The sequence below is a fragment of the Oncorhynchus gorbuscha genome, linkage group LG01 (assembly GCF_021184085.1).
Source record: "Oncorhynchus gorbuscha isolate QuinsamMale2020 ecotype Even-year linkage group LG01, OgorEven_v1.0, whole genome shotgun sequence".
Classification (NCBI taxonomy): Eukaryota; Metazoa; Chordata; class Actinopteri; order Salmoniformes; family Salmonidae; genus Oncorhynchus; species Oncorhynchus gorbuscha.
The window spans coordinates 52,928,235-52,946,866 of NC_060173.1; the positions used below are offsets into that span (position 1 = coordinate 52,928,235).

The 18,632-nt window shown below is 41.2% G+C and overlaps 1 protein-coding gene across 4 annotated transcripts in view; it reads right to left on the bottom strand.

Annotated features, from left to right (window-relative positions):
* Positions 1-456: 456 nt before the first annotated feature.
* Positions 457-18,632, bottom strand: part of LOC124039886 (GRAM domain-containing protein 2A) — a 65,055-nt gene continuing 46,879 nt past the window's right edge. For all 4 annotated transcript variants that reach the window (XM_046356417.1, XM_046356426.1, XM_046356408.1 and 1 more), the window contains exons 6-12: positions 15,045-15,143; positions 11,660-11,731; positions 10,912-10,974; positions 9,026-9,206; positions 4,933-5,026; positions 4,179-4,286; positions 457-2,091 (exon numbers count right to left, since the gene is read on the bottom strand). In XM_046356417.1, the coding sequence (XP_046212373.1) occupies positions 2,088-2,091; positions 4,179-4,286; positions 4,933-5,026; positions 9,026-9,206; positions 10,912-10,974; positions 11,660-11,731; positions 15,045-15,143 (621 nt within the window). In that variant the 3' untranslated portion in view covers positions 457-2,087. The remainder of the gene's footprint in view (positions 2,092-4,178; positions 4,287-4,932; positions 5,027-9,025; positions 9,207-10,911; positions 10,975-11,659; positions 11,732-15,044; positions 15,144-18,632) is intronic.

Here is an 18,632-nt window from a genome sequence, read left to right on the forward strand (position 1 = left end):
CCTGTTTTTGCCATGGTATTATGGGGTATTGTGTGTAGGGAAACATTTTTTATAACCAATTTTAGAATAAGGCTGTTACGTAACATAATGAGGAAAAAGCCAAGGGGTTTGAATACTTTCCGAATGCACTGTAAGTATTAGAACACATCTGCAAACAGTAAATGCATACATTTAACCCTCCGATACATAAGAAAGGGAGTGGGTATTTCATCACTGTGTTTACCATCGTCTCTCCCAACTAAACTAACATCCCAGACACTTGTAATAAAGTAACCTCTGCATGGTAAATAGGCTGTAGGTCAGTAGGGGGAGGACCTACTGTTGATGTTCCTCCATTATTTCTTCCAGATGCTTCCATTTCCAGTGTTGGGATCCAGTTATATGAGGTGAAAGGTCACAAGAGGCACGGGTAAGGAAGTGTGTGCATAAGAGGTCAAAGGTCACAAGAGGCACAGGCAGAGAGGAAGGCTGTTTATTAGTCACTGCTGTCTCACAGTTACGCACGGCACTGCTGACTCCAGCCCTACTGCAAGACAGGGTCGTATTCATTAGGGCATGATTGGACAAATCCAAGTAGTTCATTTAAAATCAGTTCCCCCCCCCCATTTTGTGCAAAATGAACACGACCCATGTTAGAAATACGTCAGTGAACAAACACCCGACTCACTAAAAACAACATGCCTTCCTGACTCAGTACAAAATTGCACACAAATAAATACATACAGGCTCTAGTAGTAAATACACTCTAGTCTACACAATTCTCTCTGAACCAGCCTCAGATACGCTTTAAAAAGGTGCACCTAGTAGCTGAAGTGGAGGCCATATTTTTCCACACCATGGATGACATGAATACATAATCTCCTATGAAATGCAATGATTAGGTTTCAAGTACTGTACAATCTCTATAGTACACACCTCCACGTGGGAACGTTGTGGAACAAGTGAACAGCAACGACTTTCACTGTCAACCTGCGTCTCTCTCGATACCGTCACTGCTTTACTGCGTTAGTTCCACTCCATCGATAACATCCATGCAACAGTGTCACAGACAATGGCTTTACAATTCGGTCAATATCTAGTGTTACATTACATGCAGGCATCGTTTGTCAGGTGGAGAAGCTGCACGCTACCTTGAGATATTCCTAGTCACTTGTTTAAGTTGCACACATAATGTTGAAAACACTCATACACACGTAAACACGCACCCACACTGACACGCACACACACACACGCGCGCACCTTTCACTTCATGACTTGTCGACCTCACCTGACACACACGGTACCATGTTTTCAGTTTGCATGACAAGACCGCTATAATTCAGCCGCAACTCTAGCATATCATCTCACAATTCTGACAGGCAGATAAAGTTCTGATAATAATGTCTATTGAAATAGTTTCTTCATTAGGGTACAGGAGAGTTCGTGCCTTAGTGACGGTGCTCAGTAAACATAGCCGGGTGGGTTGCGGTGGGAACTGTTTGACCAGGTCAAGTTGAGTTCCTTATCGGAATGGAATACCTTGTCTTCAGTCTCTCTGGCAGCAACTCTCCACAAAAGTGTACACAAAAAAACACCCACTGGGTTCAGTCTGTTCCTGTTGAAAATGTCTCTGAAAAAAAAAAGACTATTCTCTGAAATCCTGAATGCGAAGGTGTCTGATCAGTCGACTGGAATTGTAATTGTAATTCATTGGCAGTAAAATAAGGACATTGAGCTCAAAGGTCAGGTGAACTTGGTTGGCACAGCTCTATTGACATCTACTCTGCAGTCCTCTACTTCCGATCCTCCTCCATTCTCCTCATTCCATCCTAGTCTCTTGTCCGAGGGGTCCATAGTCTTTCTGGGGAATGACAAGAGGATTATTGACTCACTGGCACCCCCTACTAGGCTGTCTGTTTTAGTGCAGTTTTTGCTTCAGGTCTGGGCTTTTCTCAAGTCATTGTCTTCTCATTGAACCAGCAGTGCACTCCTCCACACCTACATGGTGGGACAGGTAAATGAACCGAGTCTCTGTTTGCCCAATCATCAGGAGAACCTCCGTGACTGACAGGACATCTGTCCAATGGTGACGCAGCATACAGCAAGTGTTACCTGGGAGGAGACAAACACGCACGTTGGCATGGCAATAACACTATCTGATCTTGAAGTGGGAATATATGTTATATCTAGTAAAATATGACTATGCAGCAAATATGACCTATCAAAGCATTCAGCACTCTCTTGAGATAAGAAATGAACAAAGGGACTGGGGAACAAAGATTAGTTTTCCGTCTTCTGGGTACATTGATTTCAAATACAAAACCTAGGAGGTTCTCACCCCCTTTCATAGACTTACACAGTAATTATGACGACTTCCGGAGGACGTTCTTCAATCTATCAAAAGCTCTTGCAGTATGAATGAACAACTTGTCCACCCAAGGATAAGAGGATGAATCTAGTACTGAAAGCATAAGCTACAGCTAGTTACCACTGCAGTGCATAAAGTGTGGTGAGTAGTTGACTCGCAGACACAGAAAGACAATAGTTGAACAGTTTTCAACAAATTAATTTCTCTGCTGCGTAGCAGAGAGAGAGAGGGAGATAGCAACTAGTTTACCTTTCACGAACCTAATGTGGCAGGCGTAGAAAGATGCCTGAGCGGAGTTCCCGCTTCCGTTTTCCAGAGGAAACAGAAGTAAGTTTGCAAATACTGTATCCCTGAAAAACGTATGTTAGCATTTTCTGGTGACGCCAGGAGAAGAAGCATAGTTCACTGTTCACCTACTTAGCTAATGCAGCTAATTTAGCCTATTCACCGACCTGAATCAAACAGAGAGGAAACAGAGAGGAATGCTATCTATGTTAGCTAGCTGGCTAAGGCTATCCAACACTGCAACTCTTCCAAGTCAAGGTAAGCTTTTGGGTTGTATTCATTCCACGGATTCTGTCTCAAAACATTTCTGAACGAAGGGACCTAGGGCTGGGCGGCATGCCGTATTTAAAAACCCAGTTTGTGTTTTTACTTCACCTTGTATAACGGTATTTCAATGTATGGTTTATTTAATGTGTTACGAAACTCCACCGCGTGCAATGCCAGCTTTTTATTTTTATAGTTCACTCTTTTTGCTACTTGAGTCGTCTCTCTCCCGCTCTCCTTCCACACACGCCAAGCCCCACCCCCCGTCACCCAAGGAGAGTGCCACAGCCACTTAGCTTGCTGTTTACCCGCAGTGACTGTCTGCGTGGTCAATGCTGCAGATGCAACAAGATGGTGACAGCGGCGCTGCTTTCCACTTCGCTTCTTAACGTACTGTAAATCCACAAGCCTTCTACGATGACACTATTAGCTTGTGCATCTTACTGTCTGCTAAAATAAATTGTGTTAGCCACTAATACTTATCGATAGTTAGCTGGCTAAATGTGCTTAGTCAGAGCAAACGTAGCTAGCTAGCTAAATAAATACAGTCTGATACCAGTGCTGGTGTAGACCTAGATCAGCATGTCATTTGTGCAACTTTATATTCTAAATCAGAGAGGAATAGGCTAAACATGAATATTTTAGCTACATCAAGTAAGATAACCTAGAATGTAACCTCTAATTAGAGTCCACCAGGAAACACTGACCAACACTTTGGTTCCAACCCAGTTAAAATAACCCCTCCCTGGAATTTTCATTTGTTGTCATGTCAAACAACACTGTATCCAATATATTCCCAACTTTTGGTTGAAGTTTGATTGAACAGTATAAAACAATCAGAATGTAGAAATCCCCATTAAAAAACATTTCAAATGTATGTGTTGCCACCCTAGGGTTATGCATTACTCATGAAGCATATTTAGAACCGAAAATACCGTCATACCTTAATAAATTTGACAAATATCGTGATATGATATTTTGGCCATATTGCATAGGGAGGGACCAACCTGAATTTGACCAATAGAAGCTCTCCTTTTAATTGCAACGGTTTGGACTAATGATGACACTCCAGATCAGCTAGATGCAAGCAAGAGTGTGCAAGGTGGTATTGAATGTGTGTCACTGTCGGTCACCTTGATTACTCTAGTTCGTCTCTCGACCTGTGCACCTACGTTATAAACTAATATGTCTTTATGTGTGTGTGTGTCACACTCAACTCTCGCTCTCGGTTGTGTGTGTGAACCAATGCACATGTATGTGTGTGCCCATGCGTGTCCCTCACCTCTCTCTCATGTGCACTGTCGGGTGTGTATTGAGGAAGGAGAGCTGCTGCTCCAGACTACACACACGGAAGGCCAGGTAGCAGGAGGACATGATGAGCAGGATGATACTGAGGGAGACAAGAGACATACACTTTCACCACATTGTTTTCCACACACGTGTACACTGACAGCTATAGTAAAAGGCCTATGGATCATTATGAGAGTGACGTGCCATGAGCTTCAACATAGTTTATTTCCCCCCAAGCATGCTATAAAATTCATAAAAATCTTAACAGCCATGAAAAAGAACAGCGTAATGCCATTTACAAAAAAATGTCTCATGTAAAGAGATGCAAATGTAATATGTACACGAAGTGTAATATGAACTGGTCAGAATTACTATGACCAGCAGGTGGCAGTATGACAGCAAGGGAGAATCGCAATTGCATTGCCTTGATTCCTCACGTCGTCACTCCTGTGTTTCTCAATACCCATGGGACGTGAAGGTCAGAGGGGAGGGACCTCTGACCTTCTCATCCAATGGGTTTTGAGAAGGAGGTGAGGAGCGGTGACACCAGGAAAGAAGTCGATGCAATTCATATCAGAGTTCATAGTAACATAGTAACAGGACCTTAGCCCTGTGTGTGATGTGAGTGCATTGTGGTCCGTCCGAAGCCTGGTCCCAGATCTGTTTGGGTTGCCTTGCCAACTCCTATGGTGCTCGTCACGCCACGAGAACACAAACCGCACCTGGTGAGTTTGTCCAGTACTCACAGAAGGATGAAGAACTTGAGCAGCTGGTACTCCATGTGGCCCAGCTCTGGCACTGGCTCTGCCAGGAGGATCTTCTCCGTCTCCAGACTCCGCTCTGCACACAACACAACAGACCAAAATGGGTTGCTTGTCTATAGACAACACCACAAGAGAGAGCAATGCTAAAAGGAGTTAGCATTAAGCTATTCTGTCTCTATAGACGGGTCGGCTGACAATGTCACAAAAAAATGATGCGCGCACATCGATGAGGCAGAAGGCCGTTTGGCATTGTGATTCTGAATGGTCAGATAGCTAGCAACAATGACAAGACTCTGCTATGTGGGGAATCGTAGGTGGCTTGCTACAACTCGTTGTATCTTGTTATGCTAATATGGTAAAATAATTGCTAGCTAGCTAACCAACAACTGTTACAATATATTTGAGAGACAACAAGTGCTCACATATGTATTTATGTTTTTAATAAACATTGCGCAAGTGCCGGTTTTGTTGCTAAACAACTAACCCGTCTATAGACAACACACCACAGCATAATGGCCTGAGTGTTATCAGCTTTTCTTTCTCTATAGACTACACAGTCAACACAGCGCTGAGTATGTGGGTGGCTTACACGGAACCCAAACCGGCTGCGCGCCAGCGCTATCGTGCATACATTTATTTTGCCCCCCCCACACCAAACGCGATCACCACACGCAGGTTAAAATATCAAAACAAACTCTGAACCAATGACATTCATTTGGGGACAGGTCGAAAATCATTAAACGTGTATGGGAATTTAGCTAGTTAGCTTGCACTTGCTAGCTAACGTTAATTTGTCCTATTTAGCTAGCTTGCTGTTGCTAGCTAATTTGTCCTGGGATATAAACATTGAGTTGTTATTTTACCTGAAATGCACAAGGTCCTCTACTCCGACAATTAATCCACACATAAAACGGCCAACCAAATTGTTTCTAGTCATCTCTCCTCCTTCCAGGCCTTTTCATCATTTAACTTATATGGTGAAACTTTCATTGTATTACCACAACTACTGGCAAAACAGTTCGTCCTTCAGTCATCCACGTGGGTATAACCAATGAGGAGATGGCACATGGGTACCTGCTTCTATAAGCCAATGAGGAGATGGGAGAGGCAGGACTTTCAGCGCACACTCGTTGGCGACTTTCGCAGACGCTCGTTGGCGCGCGTGAGCAATAATTTAATAACATGGATTTCTAAATGTATTTTGCGACGCTCACGCACGCAACGTGTGTAACAGTATAACTTTAGACCGTCCCCTCGCCCATACCCGGGCGCGAACCAGGGACCCTCTGCACACATCAACAACAGTCACCCACGAAGCATCGTTACCCATCGCTCCACAAAAGCAGCGGCCCTTGCAGAGCAAGGAGAACCACTACTTCAAGGTCTCAGTGCAAGTGACGTCACCGATTGAAACACTATTTAGCACGCACCACCGCTAACTATGCTAGCGTTTCACATCCGTTACACGTGTCCGGTCTGGTCAGCATGTAACAGCTATGCACCACAGTCCGTCTCCTATCCCAAGTCTGACACCAATGCAGCAGGAATTAAACTTGAAGGCAGACAAGTTGGAGAAACTCAGGGGATCCATTTACAACCTTACTTATTTACAACCTTACGTAGCCTACACAAGACTCTTTAAACCATAATCGTTGCTTTGAAGTGGTGCTTCCACATAGAAAGTAACAATACTAGTCTTGGAGCTAGTTTTACAGTCAGATATATTTTGTACATTTGTATGTGTTGATCGTGCTAACATTTCATTCTAGCCATCTTTTTTAACAGGGCTGGGGTTGGCCTTGACAGGGTCTTGTTCATTATGTCACGCTATGGAAATGTTTTTGCAACGGCAAACAGAAAATGTGTGTTTCTTATTGGACAAGTCAAAGTAGTCTCTCCATTTTTCAGTCCACTTTCTTCAATTTGGTGCCTAATGAACAGGACCCTGCTAAAAACTCCACACAGCGGGGCTTTTAATGATCTGAGAGAAGGTACAATTATGTATGAAAGGAGAAGTCTGTGTGTTTCCCGCCACTCTGAGGGCACCTCTCATACTTCTAGAACTACAGGGACAACCAGAGATACTGGAAATAATGAGGAGATGCTTGTGTCTTCGCCCTAACAATGGGATTTGTTGTCCACAGAGCAGAACAGCGGGCTGTCAAGCTCCCGTCTATTCCTGTCTTTGGATTGGTGGATACATCTCGTTATTTGAATACTTTTTTGAACTCTTCGATGAGGGGTGTTGACATCAACCGCCTGTATTCAATGGAGAGTGAGATGCTAAGACTAGCCTCACGGATATGTACAGAACGTCTCAAATTTCAACAGGGACAACTCCGATGTCAAGTGTTTTTTTCTCAAAGATGTCGGGATTTCACGTGCATCACACTTATATCAGTACACTTGTAACAACCTAAGCATTATGTTCATTCTATTAGAGTAAATATGCCTCAAATATCAAAATAGCAATAAAAGTTTATCTTGACTAAATTTGACACTCATTGCCCCCATACATAAACTCCTCACTGGCTTAATAATTAATGCTATAATCCTACTATTCTACACATTTTTCCATGGGGTGGAGAGAAGACTTTGCTATTTTATAACTAATTTCAAGCAATTCTTCTCATTTTGCCACGGGGCGGAGATTTTTTTTCTTCAGTTTTACCGCTAATTTGCTGCAATTCTACACCTTTTGCCATAGTGAAAACTGCAAACGTTTGCCTCCACCCCATCTAAACAGCTTACTAGAAGTTTAGATAGCTGGCCACTAGACTAATTTACCAATCTGCTGATGCTGATGCTGATGCACAACCAAATTTCGAAATTGCACCTTGTGTACTCTATTCCTCTAACTCTCAAGGAAAAGTATGTCGAGTTCAAATGTATTTTATTTTAATCCATTTATTAATTGGTCCCCGGCCTAAAAAAAGGGGGGTGGGCACCAGTTGCCCATCTCTGCTTTAGCCAGTAGAAGGGAAAGAAGAAGAAAAAAAAAGAAGTTGAGCTCATACAAAAATCAAGAGTTCAGGTAGTTTATTGGAGAACAACGTGTCTCTATGCACGCTGGTTAGAAAAAGACTATCGGCTGGGTAATTAGTAGCCATAGATCCCTACTTATCAGTGTGTGAGTCAATAGCGTGTGACTTGTGGCCCAAAAGGTGACTCCAATGGCTACATTAGCAAAAACCGCTTGCGTGTGGAGGAAGGAAGAGATATCGGCTAATAGTCCTCTTTTCTGTCAAGAGTTATCTCGGTACCCGTCTGTCATGAGAGACTACCGTCAGGCACAGAGACACAAAACAGAGCCTAGCTTACATTTAAACGTTAGTCATTAAGTATGTATACTTTAGTCATTTAGCTAAGTTAGACTGTTTCTGTTTTAGTTAGCTTGTCATTGCCCGTCTGTTGTTGGATTTTTAAAAAAAAGTCAGTCATGCACCCATGCAAGCTACAACTGAGCTGGGTCTATTCAGAGCCTGCCACCTCTGTGTGTGTGGGGGGGGCTTGAGGGAAAGAAACATGACAAGCTGTTTGTGAGAGTGCTGACAGTGTGATGGATGAAAGGTTGCCTCTATAGATCAGATTACCGTCATCCCAATCCTAACCTAGGCCATACAAGGGCTGGAAAATATCTGACCTTGGACCAGTGGTTAGGTTATTGTCCACTGTTTGAGGATACCTGCTGTATGATTTAGGCTTTGAACACAGACCTGACAGAGGTCCTAAAACATGTACACCATTTGTAGGACTTGTGGCCAGGTTTACCTCTCTAACCTCTAGGGACAAGCAACATTGAGGGTTTCAAGCCACATAAGGATTGAAAAATTCAAAAGGAAGGTTGCGAATACTTTTGTTTGGACTGATTTGTTTGTCAAAATCTATTTGTGGACTGGAAAAAGTGCAGTTATTTCCAAATATATAGGTCATAGGTCCATTATAATTTCTACATACTTTCTATCAGGCTTTAGGCGTTTATGTGCAGCCTGGAGTCATTTTTCTATCCAAAATAATCCTTTCCAACCCAAGAAATCTGTCGCCCCCTGAACATTGATGATTGAGCGGGGATTACCTTTGATCTTACTCTTCAGTGTCAGTGGAACCTCAGTGGGTAGGTAGGGGGTGTCCACTGCGCTCAGGCTGCTGGTGGAGTTCCCCAGGAGGTCTGGGAGAGAGGAGGACACGGACGGAATGGACGGCTTTCTCCTCCACTTCAACACTGGAGGGAAGTCATTGACCACAGGGAACTCATCCTGAATGAGGGAGGAGAGGAGCAAGGGGAAGAGAGGAGAGGCCCGCAGAGGAAGAGAGGAGATGAAGTTGAGAGAGGCTGAAAGGAAAAGGTATCTTTAATTACGTTTGGGCGATATAATCACAATGTTTTCGGTTGACACGTTAGGGATTGTATTGCCTAAACTTTGTTAAATTATCACGTTTGGGAGAAGCGAAACAGTGAGTGGGCATTCTCTTTGTCTATATATTGGCCATTTTTCCCAGCGGCTGTTATTAATTTGGATATGTTTTTTTTTGTAAACGAATTGGAACCTACCATTATGCCAGTGAGTAAAAAACAAGATCAAGAGGAGAAAAGGCTAGAAGGGCAGTTCGAGTTTGAGGTCCCTTTTAAGCACTCACATCACTGAGTGGATTATTATTGCTTTAGTAGCCCTAAAAAAAAACATTTGACTTTCGCCTGAGTAAAATATCAGCATGCTAAGCTTCTTAATAACCCATGATGTCCTTCACCCACGATGACGGCAACAATCAAAAAAAGGGTCTACTAAAGGATTAAAAACAGCAGTTTGAGGCACTCCGCTTATCTTATTCTTAAGAGGACTTACAATTGACAAGGAAGGCCAGAAGCATGCTTCAGTGTTTAAACACCGAACAAAAAATATTAATGTGTTGGTCCCATGTTTCATGATCTGAAATAAAAAAAATCCCAGACATTTTCCATACGCACAAAAAGCTAATTTGGCACAAATTTGTTTCCATCCCTGTTAGTGAGCATTTCTCCTTTGCCAAGATAATCCATCCACCTGACAGGTGTGGCATAGAAAGAATCTGATTAAACAGCATGATCATTACACAGGTGCACCTTGTGCTGGGGACAATAAAAGGCCACAGGTGTCTCAAGTTGAGGGAGCGTGCAATTGGCATGCTGATTGCAGGAATGTCCACCAGAGCTGTTGCCAGATACTTTTATGTTAATTTCTCTACCATAAACTGCCTACATCGTCAAAATCCATAGATTAGGGCCTAATGAATTTATTTCAATTGACTGATTTCCTTAGACAGTATGAACTGTAACTCAGTAAAATCTTATAAATGATTGCATGTTGCGTTTATATTTTTGTTCAGTATAGTAGTGCAATTTACTACTATGAGAGTCACGTTGAGTAATGGGTAGGGGCATATTCAAACCACTTAAAATACCACTCCAGTCTCCTTGCAGTAGGGTCTAAAAAACTATATTTTGCTCAAACATTTTTTTTACCTTAAAGTGTGTGTACTTTACTGTGCTCATACTTGGGATGTTGCTTTCCAACAGTAAAAGTAAAAAAAATAGACATCTTTAACAAATGCCTAACTCCGACTTGCATAATTCTAACGCTACACTCCATGACCCCATCTATCTCTTTGACCCTACACACACTTACTATAAAGTACAGGGATGCTGTAAATTGCACATTGCCAAGTTCAATTTATGGTATTTGGCAGCTGGTCAACAAACAGTAGCAGATGGATCTAGACTGTTGTGTAAAGCAGGGTTGGTTGCACCACAACTGTATCCTGGGTGCGAGACTTGTGTTTTACTGTGTTTTGATCTCTTCCTAACTCCTTGTCACTCGTTCCATGTTTGTAAGAGAGCAGAAACCGCTTGGCACCCAGGCTACCATATCTATCCTACTGTACTGCACCAAGAGTAGTGTCGTCGTGTGTACTGGTTGGGCTTACCATAGATAGTGAGCTAGGCTCCTCCAAGTACTGCTTCAGGCTAAGGCTTTTCTTCCCATTCACCTAAGGAGGAAAATAAGGTTACGTTGTAACTACAGTAATTAGTAGTTCTCTATTGTGTAACTACACATCAGTATTGATATCCACGATATCTGCTCAATCTCACAGACCATGGATGAGGTAAAGAGGTCAATGGATCTCGACCAAAACAATGGAAATGCCATGGAAACGAGTGGGGGGAAAGATCCCGAATCGCCTCATTGCCCCCAAGCAAAATTAGCCCATTCAAGCTATTGTTTAGGTGTATTTCACACTATGTTGAGGTAAAAATCGGTGTATAATGCTTGTATGGATGTCAACCCCAGTACATGTACATATCATCATCTACATTACAGTAAAATAACGTCTGACTGCCACCAACAATTTCTGTATGCTAGCTATGCCAACAGCTTACACGAACAGGAGCTAGCATTTAGCAACCACTTTTTCTAAACCCGAAAAAGGGACAACTTTCTAAATGTTATGCACTGAAAACAGCTAAATGTATCCAAACGGGACTTTAGTAACTACATTGTGGGCCTGTTACAATACAGCAATCATGATGGATTTGGCAAATATCAACTTGGTTAGTGTTCGCCCATCCGGCAAACTTCTCTCCCCCAATGGCTGCGTTCCACTGACCTTTTACCGCATCTACTGGTATACTAAAGACCCTTTGACAATGGCATATTGTGAGGTTATTCCGCACCTGAAGGTGTGTACAGATCCTCCTGAGGACATCGTAGACACTGTCTCGGGACAGCAAGGACACAAACACATACTGCAAGAGAGAACAAGACACTTGGGTTAAAAATACAATTAAATCCACTATCTTTGACGGTCTATTACAGCAAATGTGAAGATGCACAGGTTATCAACAACGTTAGATTTCTCACTTGTCAACGGACATTTTTATGACATGCAATGACTGAGTAGCTTCAGCCAATCAATCCAGCTGTGCACTAGATAAACGAAACAGACATTAGGTGTATAGTAAGTGTTACCCATTCCATTTCTTTTGTTGCTTTAGACCACTATTCCCAAAACACATTTAGTCATTGAAGTTATGTGAGAGCTGTCTCCCCCTACTCAGCTTCTCTAATTCATGAAAGACAAAATAAAGCCAGGTGGCAGTCAGCAGCTTTAACTCTTGAGTTACCGTTTGAAACAAAACGCAAGCACCCTGATCGCTGTACATTCCTTTTTACGATCAAATGTTTTTATTCATAATAATAACTGTTAGCAAACAAGAATACAGATGCACAGAATGAAGTCACACCCCCCATCCCCAACCCCCCCACACAGAAGACCCAATGGATCTAATTAAATAAAGAAAAGCAAACAAAACAGAATGAAGTTACAACCCCCCCTCCCCCAACCCAATCCCACCCCATTGAGGACCCAATGGATCTAATTAAAGAAAGAAAAACAAGAAAAACTCAAAGCAATACATCACGAAGTGATTAAGTAGCAAGAAGCCATTGGGTCAACGTGTCTTCTATAGCTCCACGAATGCAAGCTGTGTAGACTACCCCATATAAATCACATCCAAAAATATTAAGATCCATTGAGTGTGGAGGCTTCCAATAAAAATAAATAATTTTTGCTGGCCGTCGGGCCAGCAAGAAGAATGGGCTTCTGACACAGAGATAAATGAAGTACAGAAAAATATGTTAATTCATTTACAAATAAACTGCTCATATCCTCAAAGCAAACACCTCTGAAGAACTGTATATAGTCAATAAGGTGAACATGGATGTGACCTTTGAAGGTCCAATAGCACCATTTTTACCTCAATATCAAATCATTTCTGAGTAACCTTACTGTGATTGTTTTCCATTAAAATAGTAAAAAAGGAACAAAAATAGCTTTGAGCAAAGAGCAATTTCTCAAGCTAGAATTTTGCTAAGACTGTCTGGGAGTGGTCAGAGTGGGGAGGGGAAACCTAGCTATTATTGGCAGAGAGGTTCGGAACACTTTCTTATTGGTATATTAACACATTTAATGCCTGGTCAAACTCCATCCCACAAAAAAAGCTGAAATTTCAGGCAGTCTTTTCACACAGATGCTCACAGTACTATTCCTACCTCATAGTGTAGAAATACAGGTAAATCACATTTTTGACTGAACTGGGCCTTTAACCTTATGTTGTATATTCTCAAATCAGAGCAGTGTCTGTTGAGAACAAACTACATGTACAGTAACTGCCAAAATAAAGGACACAAAGTGTCTTAACCACCTAGAGTCGATTTCCGCGCCCCGCGGAAGACTCACGAACATGATGGTGTTCTCCGTTTTGAAGTACAGTACAAGTCAAAAGTTTGGACACCCCTACTCATTCAAGGGCCACTTCTACATTGTAGAATACTTGTGAAAACATCAACACTACACAATAACACATATGGAATCACACAGTAAACAAAAAAGTGTTAAACAAGTCCAAATATATTTCAGATTTTAGATTCTTCAAAGTAGCCACCCTTTGCCTTGATGACAGCTTTGCAAACTCTTGGCATTCTCTCAACCAGCTTTATGAGGTAGTCACCTGGAATGCATTTCAATTAACAGGTGTGCCTTGTTAAAATTACATTTGTGGAGTTTCTTTCCTTCTTAATGCGTTTGAGCCAATCAGTTGTGTTGTGACAAGGTAGGGTTGGTATAGAGAAGATAGCCCTATTTGGTAGAAGCAAGTCCATATTATGGTAAGCAATTTGACCATGAAGGCCTGATTCATTAAGTCTCCTCTGAACAGTTGATGTTGAGATGTGTCTGTTGCTTGAACTCTGAAGAATTTTTTTGGGCTGGTAACTGAAATGAACTTGTACTCTGTAGCAGAGGTAACTGTGGATCTTCATTTCATGTGGCAGTCCTCATGAGAGCCAGTTTCATCATAGCTCTTGATGTTTTTAATGACAGCACGTGAAGAAACTTTCAAAGTTCTTGAGATGTTCCGCATTGACTGACCATGTCTTAAAGTAACGATGGACTCATTTCTCTTTGCTTATTTGAGCTGTTCTTACTATAATATGGATTTGGTCTTTACCAGATAGGGCCAAATACAATTTTTCCATTAAATAATTTTTGTATATATTTATTTTGATACTTCAAGGGGTCTTCAAATTCAAAATCAAATATCTAAATTATCCTCGGTATGACATTCTTAAAACACCATCCCGGAGTCACATCTTCACTGTTGACTTTGAGACTGGTGTTTTGCGGGTACTATTTAATGAAGCTGCCAGTTGAGGACTTGTGAGGCATCCGTTTCTTAGACCTTTAATATACTAGTCCTCTTGCTCAATTGTGCACCGGAACCTCCCCCTCTTCTTTCTATCCTGGCTAGAGACAGTTAGCGCTGTTCTGTGAAGTGGAGTAGTACACAGCGTTGTACGAGATCTTCGGTTTCTTGGCAATTTCTCGAATGGCATAGCCTTCATTTCTCAGAACAAGAATAGATTGACGAGTTTCAGTAGAAAGTTCTTTGTTTCTGGCCATTTTGAGCCTGTAATCAAACCCACAAATGTTGATGCTCCAGATACTCAACTAGTATAAAGAAGGCCAGTTTTATTGCTTCTTTGATCAGGACAGCAGTTTTCAGCTGTGCTAACATAGTAGCAAAAGGGTTTTCTAATGATCAATTAGCCTTCTAAAATTATAAACTTGGATTAGCTAACACAACATGCCATTGGAACACAGGAGTGATGGTTGCTGATAATAGGCCTCTATAGACATTCCATGACAAAAATCTGCCTTTTATAGCTACAATAGCCATTTACAACATTAACAATGTCTACACTGTATTTCTGATCAATTTGATGTTATTTTAAATGGACAGAAAATGTGCTTTTCTTTCAAAAACAAGGACATTTCTATGTTACCCCAAACTTTTGAACGGTAGTTTATATACAGTATATATATTTTACTAAATCATTTTTAATAGTGTTTGGACATAGGCGTCTTACCCGGCCTGCTCGAAACTCTTCTATGAAGAAAAAAAACTCTTTAAGTGTTAGGGTTAACACCTAGATAATGCTAGCTGTCTGTGAGTGGTAGAGCCATATTGCATTGTGCTGCTGTACTATGCTGAGCCATACCTTCTGGCTGGTGTCCACAGTGATGGCCAACCCGTTAGGTACTAGGCCTGCTGTCCTGTGTTTCTTCACCAGCCGTACTGACACCACTGGAATGGCCACCTGTAGAGGAAAAGCAAACATGATTAGCACCTGCACTTCATAGCCTAATAGCATAGCATCCCTTTACTCCCGCAGCACTAGGAGAGCCAAGAGTGTCATGTTGACTAAAAACAACTTTTTAACTGTCCCGCCCCATACTTGACATTTCCTAAACTTTACCCCCAAAAATACTTGAATTCGCAACACTCAAAGCACAGTAATATGTTTAACTCAAAAACCATAGCGGCCGTCAACGGCCTTTCTTATCTAGCAATAATATTTGTGTCAATATCGCAAAATTTACTATCTAATAAACCTGTTGTCGTATTTTCGTGGATATTGTCATCAAGCAGAAACCGGAAACGGGGTATTCTGTCATTTAAATGTTTATATATTTGGGGCACAAAAGCGATGATGTCGAGGTGAGTGAAATAAGTAAACAGCAGATATATGTTTGGTGTTGTCGATGTTTGATGCTGTGAAACTTGTGGATTCGTTCTCAGATGAACAAGTCATGTCATGATAACTTGGTTGGTACAGGTGAGAGCATCAGCGGTGGAGCTCTCGGTCTCTTTGAAATAGTGTTTAGCTGTATATACTAGTCAGCTAACTAGTTGTTTTGTTTTGAAGAGGAACATGGAGGAAGAGCAGCTGGAAAAGGGACAGGAGGAGGAAGAGGGAGAGGAGCAAGCAGAGGTAGAGGAGGATCCAGAGTGAGAGAAGGAGGAAGAGGGAGAGAAAACCCGAGAGGGGAGCCTACGTTTCCATGGAGTTTGTCTGCCCCAAGTCACAAGATTCACGCTTGTACCTCACAGCATGTGCCTAAAGTGAAAGGCAGGGGGTTTGGAGTTGTTTTTAAAAGTGGTAGAAACGGCTCTCTCTTCCAGACCTTATAACGGATTATACAACAAGAAAATGAGGAGTGTAGTTGACCATCTTGACCAAATGAGAAGCTATTACAGTGTTGAATCCACAGGCAAAAAAGGTGGAAGAATATGTTTTGGGGATGCTCAAAATGTCCATCATAAATGCATACATTCTTTGCGGGACCCTGCAAAGGCCCCTTTCCCAGAAACCGCAGGTGCTGGTCCCTAAAGGCATTCAAAATGCAGCTTGTGCATTCCCTTTGAGAATGCACAAGCTGCTAATCATGTTTGCTTTTCCTCTACAGGTGGCCATTCCAGGCGTGTGAACCGAGTTGTAACTCATCATTTAAAAGCAGGTGAAGTTTGAAGGGCTTTTTTCTTTTTAAAATGGTCTCTGAACAGTTGTTTTGTATCTTGTCTCTACCTAATACCTGTTGCATTCACTGAATTTTTGTCAAAGTAGGCTACTATTTCTACATTTTGTGTCCAGCCTGGTCTGTACTAAATCTTATCTTAAATCTTATCTGCATTTTGAAATAGTCTCTGAATAGTTGTTTGCAGTTTTACAGAAGTAGGAATATTTGTTAATCAAATAGCTTACTTTTGTTATGAGTTTTGAAAAATAGTCTTTTCTAAAGGAAATATTGTCCTAGACTGGTCACATAAAAACTTTTTGTATATGTACAGACTAATATGTATTAGTATAATATATTATACTTGCTCACCATTTTGAGGGAGCAATTTAGTCAAAATTTACGGTGAACAATTTCCGACAGGAAATACGGAAAACAAGGGGAGATTTTTGTTGGGACTAAATGATTGATTTTGGGAGCACAATTGACCACACAATGAGTCTTATGACAAGACAATATAAGACAAAACATGACAACTTTGTGTGAGTTTTGAAATACTAAATAATATTGTTGTGCTATTTAAAAATAAGGTAACAATTTTCAAATTTAATTTAAATCATTTGTTCAATTTTACTGACATGCATTTTTACTAAATAAGAGCTCTTTAAAAATAAGGTAACTTGTAATTGTCATTTGTTCTTTGTTTTTGAGCTGTGTCTGTTTGTTTGAAATGTGTGAGAAAATGTGTATTATTTGGAAAATTCTCAATAATCCACAGCAGCATTCTAGAATTATATTGGGATCACACACACACACACACACACACACACACACACACACACACACACACACACACACACACACACACACACACACACACACACACACACACACACACACACACACACACACACACACACACACACACACACACACACACACACACACACACACACACACACAATCATCATGACACTATACTATATATATATTTTTTTTTTTATGAAACCCTTAGTGGCCAGATTGTTTCCTAGTTCAGAATGTCCATCTGACTGATGGATAATCAGACAGGAGAGAGTACACGGAAAAAGACGTTCATGAATATGTTCATAGATGGGTCAGATTATAGCCATAAAGGCTATAAAGGCTATATAGGGTACACACTTCCATACCCATGGTCAGATTACTTTCCATAGATGGTAACAGGTCAAAGTATGTGGTACAGAGTTCACCAATGTTAGCTGATTAGTTATGGAGCTGGGACAGATTCCAAATGAATTGTATCGGTAGAAACACAACAAAACAAGCAACTTGCTAGCTAGCTATGTCAACAGATATCACTGCAACTCAATATCATATGAGCTCAACTGCGCGGGCATCTACCTTAACACGACAGGTAAGCTGTCAAATAATAGGAAAACTAGGCAATGTATAGCCTATGAATATCTGTATCTAGCAAATATGACAAACCATGACGTAAACCCAACAGATAAATGCAAAGTTAGCTGGTTTGCTGTAAGGCTAGCTAGTGAAAGTGACAGCTGACGTTGACGCTTTCCAAATTTACCGTCACACACAACATTTCTTGCCTAGCTAGCTATAGCAAGCCACTTGAGACGTTTCCATATCAATTACATCAGTAGAAACAAGACATAACAACAAATTAGTTAGGTGACTATATACAGCTAAACCACTCCACTTGTGCCTCCTACTGCTGGTCAGGTGTATTTATTTGAAGGACTGCTGGTCAGGTGTATTTATTTGAAGGATCGGTATGATGTGCAATTAAAAGATTGTTTGAATGTGAAATTAATATGGTTGATTTTCTAAGGTTAAGGAGAAGTGCAGTGATTAGTGACACTTTTTAGGATCTCAATATACATTTTATAGTTGTTTTTAATTTTGTCTTTTAATCATTTGTGTTATTGTTCTTGAAAATCGAGGACCACTTTGGAAACAAGCGTTTCAATTAATACCTTCAAGTGATATCCTCATTTCGTTGTATATGTCTGTTGCCCAAAATAAATTCAATTCATACACAGCAAATATTTCCATGAGAGAGCTATCATTCAAGCTACTGTGCCACCGCGGATGTGCTCGACTGTACCAAGCAAGTGAAAATGACAGGATTAGCTAATGTGATAGCTATTCCCCAAATTTCATAGATTAAACGTCAACAACACCAAACATACATCTGCTGTTTACTTATTTCACTCACCTCGACATCATCGCTTTCAACGTGCAAGGACGTGTCCTTATCCGTATCACCAAGATAGATACAGCCTCTTCCA